Raw genomic sequence first — 7179 nt, forward strand, 5'->3', positions numbered from 1 at the left:
AACTTGTCGCACTTTCCACGGCATTACAATTTTTTGCTGCAATTAGTAATTTTAAGTAACTTATTTTATTTTTTTTTTTCCAAATTTATTAATCGTTTACTCACATTGAATATTCGCCGATTATCAGCTTGATAAGTGCCGCGCCGCTTAGAGGCTGCCTTGCAGGCTTCATAACATTCAGCCCAATAACGATTGATGGGCTCCCAAAGGTTGAGTTCGATTTCGCGTTGATACACATCATGTAGGGGTTTGACCTGGAAAAATATGTATTTTGATAAAAAAAAAAGTTGTTTAAAACATTTCCTCTATGAATATTTATGTGTAGTATATGTACACTAGCGGTCAAAACTGGATGGATGGTGTTTTGGTTTTAATATTTACAATGTTTTTCCATCTACATTTTTTATGCTATTTTTTTATAAAAATATGGTTCATGCCTTAGCGAAAACCATATAAATCAAACTTCTAAACTTTATACAGAATTTAGAAAAACTTAACAATTTTCCAAAAAAAAAATTTAGCTTTTTAAACAGAATTTTTATAAATCTTTTTGGTACAAGGATTATGAAATAAATACAATGCAATTATTTTTAATATTTTTTATTATTATTTTTTTTGTTCACAGCGGTTATCGCTATTTTCCATAAAAACGAATATTTCATGTGCAAGAAAATGCGCAAGTCTGCTTGCGTTAAAAAAAAATCAAAGCTAGTTTTTATAAATTGCACTTGTTATATAAAAAACAAAAAAAAAAGTCGTCCATAAAAAACAAATACTAAAAATATTTGTGATTTTTTTTTGTCGCTCAAAATTTGCACTTATTTTAGTAAAATTTCATAAGCCTTGTAACTGCATACCCAAAAATTTTAGGAAAATTCTGATTAAAAAGCTCAAAATTTTTATGAAAATTTGTTGAATTAGTCTAAATTCTTAAAAAGCTACGAGAATTTTTAGCCGCTTAAAACTTGCGAAAGTTTGTTGAATTTTTTGGAATTCTGTACAAAGTATAAAGTCAGATTTATATTTATGGATTTGGTTAAAACATGAACCAAATTTTTATAAAAAAAAATTACCAAAAAATGTTCGCTTGAAAAACATTGTGAATATTAAAAAAAAAAAAAACACCAATCATCCAGTTTTGACCGCCTGAGTCTAATTTAGTTTTGCAAAGCAATTTTGGGAAAAAAATGAAAAATTTGGTCCGATCCTAAGGGTCGCCTCATTAAATTTACGTCACATTTTTGGCATTTACAGTCGGATTCTAATCGATATTTTTCTCTCGAGGAGCAAATATTTTTTTTTGTACCAAAGTTCAATGACTTCAATTACCCCGTTCTAGTACTAAAGAACTTTTTTCTCCCTCGTAGGGCGGTGCGGTCTAATGTAAATTAGGGTGTCTCGAAAATTTGTTTTGTGAAAATCGCTACGCATATGTACTTTCTTATGGCCTACAAATTATATATAAAGACTAAATTATGACAAAAAAACAGGACGACTTGAAGTTGAACTTATTACAGCTGAAAAATTAGGCTGTGATTGCCATATCGTGCGACAACACTTCTCAAACATGAAAAATTTAACATGAGTGCGATAAAAGAGCGCAATTACCCATCCACCAACTTTCGCCGCCCGCTTTGAACGACTCAGCCGATATACTGTAGGCCATGGGTGCATTATTTCTTCTCATTATTGGCGTCTCGCCTCGTCTTGTTCGAGTGAAAGAGGAACGCGTCAGGTCTCAAGTGAACTAAATTTCCATTATCGTCTTTACAGAAACCAGTCTCGGTCTATAAAACATTTCATTGCTGCCTAAGTGGGTAGTATAAAGCAACTACCCCTTCCGCAGCGGAACGAAATGTTTGGGAGATGGAATCCCACTGCTCATTTATGTATATGCGGATGATCAAAGTACCTACTTTATGCAGCATTGAGAGCCGGCTGGAAAAGTTCTCAGCAGTCGACGTCGTACTTTCGTCGCGCCGCCCTTGACGCACTCCAAAGGACACCTGCTGGAGTCTGGTACTATGAAGTACTATTTGTGCTTCACCACGATCAAGTCCATCACTCTATTTCCGTTGTTGGAAGTATGTATTGTCATGAAGACTGAATTTATGGTTTCTTGAACCAAATATGCCTTCTTTGCCCAACTTGGCGTTAGTAACCTTCTCATTGTCCTTCTCCTTTGTATGTAGGGCGTGTAGAGGTACAAATTCATAAAAAATATGTGTCACAATTTATGACTCTTCAAAGCGTGCCAGACATTTTCCAAATATTACAAACTTACTATGTTAGGGTGTGCCTACTTTGTAAGTACATACATACATACTTTTAACATTTTTAACACTTTACCCACACAAAAGTGCATCTTTCATTGTCGTATTATGCTAATTGCGACAATGATCTACGCTCGTTTGTTAGTACAGACAGGAACAACAACTCAACCAACAGCTTCAATTTGCAAACGAGACAAGTGAATCATTTGCAAAAAATGATGCCCAACAAGTTAAATGCAATTCGCTGTATGTTATGTCATTCACTGCTAAGCTCAAAGCGAACCAACAACAACAACAACACCAACACAAAGCCAACATAATAGCAATTGTAACAACAGAGGCAACAATTGCTTGCTTATTAAACCCACATGAGTGTTCACGCATGCGCAGACAGACAACAAGTAATTGCAATGCAATGCAAAATTAGGAAATAGCTACACAAGTATGTATGTATGTATGTAGATAATATACTACAAATGTATATAAGCACATAAATATCTTTGGCATTTATAACTGCATGAAAAGCTGACGGAAAATTGTATAGGTATATATGTAGATTGTTAAGCTGATGTTACGATAAAATGCACAAAAGCATCACGCATGAGTCTTTGCTTTATTTCAATTTGCGGAATATTTACTAAAGAGGCAGAGCAATCGGCGCACAATGAGAGTAAGTAAATCTCGCTGAAAGGCAATTGTTTGTGGGCAAAGCACGTGTGCAATCATAAAAAGTTAAATACAGGGTAATCCATCAGCTGAAAGTTTGTTTAGTTGCGAATTCTAAATTCAAATATTCAGTAACAATTTGGCACGAATTTTGGAGAGGCGGTAGCTTTATTGTAGATTGCTGACTTTTTGCGGAGCAATTATTCAGGTGAACCCGAGATCTATTTTTAATTTTAGCCATATCATACAGATTTAATCGAGATAAGAAATCAGACAATATCCAATGCTCCGCTCAATAAAAATCGCATTGCTATATTATTTCCTCAGTTTTAGGAAAGTAACCAGTTCAATCTCAATCTGTTGAATGCTGGACATTTTTAACAGATGTAATTTGTTGAACATTTACATAATCCCGGGAGCATCTACACACATACGTGATTTGTGTTCAATTCGATGGCGTAAGTACCTTCGAGCCATGGGAGGAGATCAAGGGGATTGATTGTTCATTATAGACTTTTGCTGGGGTTTCGATCCCCGGCGATTATCATTTACCCTACATGATTTACTGAGCACGGGCACTGAGCATCGCTACCTTTATACTCTTTCGAGGAATGATCGTTTTTCAAATCAGTAAGGATATAAATGATGGAGAATAGGATATTGTATGATGTTTCTTTTGCTAAGAGACTGGACCGGACCGTGAGTTACCTAAGTATTTTTATCCAGAAATTAATTTTAGAAATTTTAGAAAAAGTTATTTTTTTTTTTAAATCGGAAAAATATTGAGAGATTTTGAGAAAAAAAGGGAAAAATAATACAATTTAGAAAAAAGTTATTAAGAATAAATATGTTTAACCAAATTCAAGTTTTTCCCGAGAAAAAATTGCGGTGAAAATGATCGATTAGCGAAAAATTATTTTTGGTAATAGGAATTTAAAAAAAATATATTAGCTGCAAAAATATTAGAACAAAAATTTCCTTTTTAAGATTTAACATTTTAGGTGAAAATTATCTTTTAAAGATTTTTTTACAAGAAAAGACATTGCGAATAAAAATTAAATTTTTTGGAAAATAGACAAACCCGAAATAAAAATAAACACAATAGATACTTTAAAAGTGTTTTTTTAGAAAAAAAATATTAAAAAAAAAAATGATTTCTCTGAAAAAACCCAAACCTCAAAAAAAAAACACAAAACCTCTAACTGAAATTAATGGAAATTTTAGGAAAAAAATATTTTTTAAAAAATTTTTTTTCTATCCGATTTTCATTATTCAATATTCAATAATAATAAAAACTACAGTATAAAAGAAAATTAAGTAAAAAAAAATATACAATTTTATTAACAAAAAGATACAACATAATTGCCGCTTTCACCAACAATTTAAGTGAAAAATTCTTTTTTCATAATATGTAATTCATTCTCAAAATTAACAGAAATTAAAAATACAAAAAAAAAACATTTTTCTTTTTAAAATAATGGGATCTATAAATTTATTAGAAAACTAATTATATTAAAAAGTAAAATAAAAAGAATTCTTAAAAATTTAATCAAATGCAAAAGAAATTCTTTTTAAAAAATAAAATCTTAAAATTTAGACAAAATTAAATTGAAAAAAAAAAACAAAAAAAAGAAACAGGGACCCGGAATTTTATTTTTGGACTTTTATTTTAATGGAAATAAAATAATCGGTCAATTCGGACTTTTATTTTCTTAGTCTAGTAATAACAGCTGAGCTTGGCCAAATATTTTTTAAAACCGCAATAAAAGTCCTTTCCTAATAATATTTAAACAAACTATTTATCCAAATTAAACACATTTGGTATCAAATAAAACAGGACTGAAATAGCTTTCAAACTAAAAACTTTCCACCATGAAAGTTGGCAAGTGAGCCAGAAAAAAACAAAATTTTTTTAATATAATTCAGAGATAGGGGAAACCAGTTCACTTGCATGTATGTATGTATATAAAAAAAAATTTATTTATTCGAACAAAAATGGCGGGAGACACTGTGGACAATGGAAATCATCACTTACCACCTCTGCATGATTGTAAGTCATGACAGTTGAGAAGGGTATGTGCAAAAACTTCATAAATTTAATTAAAGAAATTAGTACAAATGAAGCAGTAGATACCATATAGACGCTGTGTGTTAGTAGTCGCGCTTAGACATCCGTATTTTGTATAGATTTCTTGCCTGTCAGATATCTCAGAGTACAAAAATGACGATATTTTTTCAAGATCTTCATGTGATCAGTTATAATTTCGACTCTATGTACGGTGACAAGTACTCACAATCCTGAGTGTAACAAATTGATCTTTCATTTTATTTTACGTTCAAAGAGAAACATATTTTCGGACCACTCTTTAAAATGCTTTGTATGTTGAACTGCAGACAAACTGTTGCATGCTAAATGGACTTTCCCCAACTGATCGTTTTTGTTTGCCTCCTGTAGATAGTGATATGTTATCTCACAGCAAAAAAAAAATAGACAAAAAATAGCACAACACAAAAGTTCAAGTTCAGTGATGAGGAAACATCACAGCCACGCTGACAAAAACACTTTCACGGCTATTATTACGATAAGCAAAGAGGCTGCTGACTTTGTGGCAACCCAACAAATGGCTGAGTGTCTAAGTGCTATGGAAAATTAATATGCAACTCTTTCGTCGCGGTTGTGATTGAATTTTAGCCAACCTTATGGCAATTCGGAAGTCAGTAAACAATTTGCGACACTTTTCCTTTCAACGGCAGGCAATTTACCACAGCTAAGTACTGAGTTATAGAAGCAGTTAATTTAGACATTGTGGAAAAACTTCGCCGCGGTTTGTTAACAAATTATCCAATGTCGTCAGGCAACAAATCGAGTCAGCGCCAGCAACAAACTTATTACTTGTTATGCTATTTTGAGCACAATTAATAAATCACATATGTAAGCATTTGTTAATTCCTTGGTTGCGTGAACATTTCGCAAAAATACATAAAACAAAAGCAGAACAGGAAATAATATTTACCTACAAAAATACCCAACAAACGATGCGCGCAAGAAATTAATAATTAAATTTACAGCAAAAAAAAAGCGATGCAAAACTCTAAAATAGGCTAACAGCAATAAAGAAAGCAACAAAAATCACGCATAAATTAATTCAAAAAAGACAATGCAACAGCATGCGCAGCCGGCGAGCCATTCGTTGAGGCATTTCGTTGCGCGTAGCGCGCAATCGTCAGAAGAAAATTTCGAATACAAATATGTTAACACCGTGGGCACTTAAACGCAGCATAAAAGTGAGTTATGTCATAAAAAAAAAACATAAATCGTTATAAAGTAGACATCATCAAGTGTCCATTGCAGCGGAACTAAATGTCGACGCAAGCTGTTAGCCACCTGAGACATAACCGCAGTCAGCTTTAGCGCAAGCGGTGTGGTTTTTGAATGGCACTTGCGTATTTTATTAGCTGAGTTTAACCTGCAGAGCCGCCAAATAGAGGCTGAGCTCAGTAGCGCTACAAAATTATATGGCGATTAGTCAATAAGAAGCGGTTAAGTGAAAAATGGGGGATGTTCAACGCTGTCACAGTCAAATTTTTTAAGATGAGGGGTACCACTGATATACAAAAATTCTGTTTTATACTCCATCGAGCACAATAAAATAACTCATAAAAATAACAAAGATATATGAAATCACAACACAGAACATCAAAACAATTCCCAACCTATAATAACATCAAATGGCATTGCATTAAATTACGAGTACATCACATCGGCGTCATATCATACTGTATCAAATCACATCATATCAAATCGCAATGCATCACATGAAATTGAAACTGGTCAAAATCGAGACTCTATTAACGGAGCAAAGCAAGTTATATAAAATCACATTAAGTCACAATCCGTTATGACTGAAACCGAATTATTTATATAGCACGCATATAGAATCACATTAAATCATATCAAATATTTAAAATCAAATTCCAGGGTTTACATCGCGTCACACCAAAAAGCAAGTCAAATGGAGCTTAATTAAAGCGGATAAAATCAAACCAAATCATATCAATCGATTCAAATCAGACGAAATCAAATCAAAGGAAAGAAATGGAAGCAACCTATTAATAATATCATGTGACGTCTCAAAAATAAAGATAAAGATAAAGATAAAGATAAAGATAAAGATAAAGATAAAGATAAAGATAAGATAAAGATAAAGATAAAGATAAAGATAAAGATAAAGATAAAGAT

At 32.4% G+C, this 7179-nt stretch overlaps 1 protein-coding gene across 1 annotated transcript in view; it reads right to left on the reverse strand.

Moving 5' to 3' along the window:
• LOC118747186 (neurobeachin-like protein 2) overlaps positions 1–7179 on the reverse strand; it is a 172223-nt gene that overhangs the window by 138 nt on the left and 164906 nt on the right. Inside the window, exons 21-22 of the mRNA XM_036481176.1 lie at positions 105–254; positions 4–36 (exon numbers count right to left, since the gene is read on the reverse strand). Of these exons, the coding sequence (XP_036337069.1) occupies positions 4–36; positions 105–254 (183 nt within the window). The remainder of the gene's footprint in view (positions 1–3; positions 37–104; positions 255–7179) is intronic.

The sequence above is a fragment of the Rhagoletis pomonella genome, unplaced genomic scaffold (genome assembly GCF_013731165.1).
Source record: "Rhagoletis pomonella isolate Grant_MI unplaced genomic scaffold, Rhpom_1.0 Rhpom_scaffold_00011, whole genome shotgun sequence".
NCBI classification, from domain to species: domain Eukaryota; kingdom Metazoa; phylum Arthropoda; class Insecta; order Diptera; family Tephritidae; genus Rhagoletis; species Rhagoletis pomonella.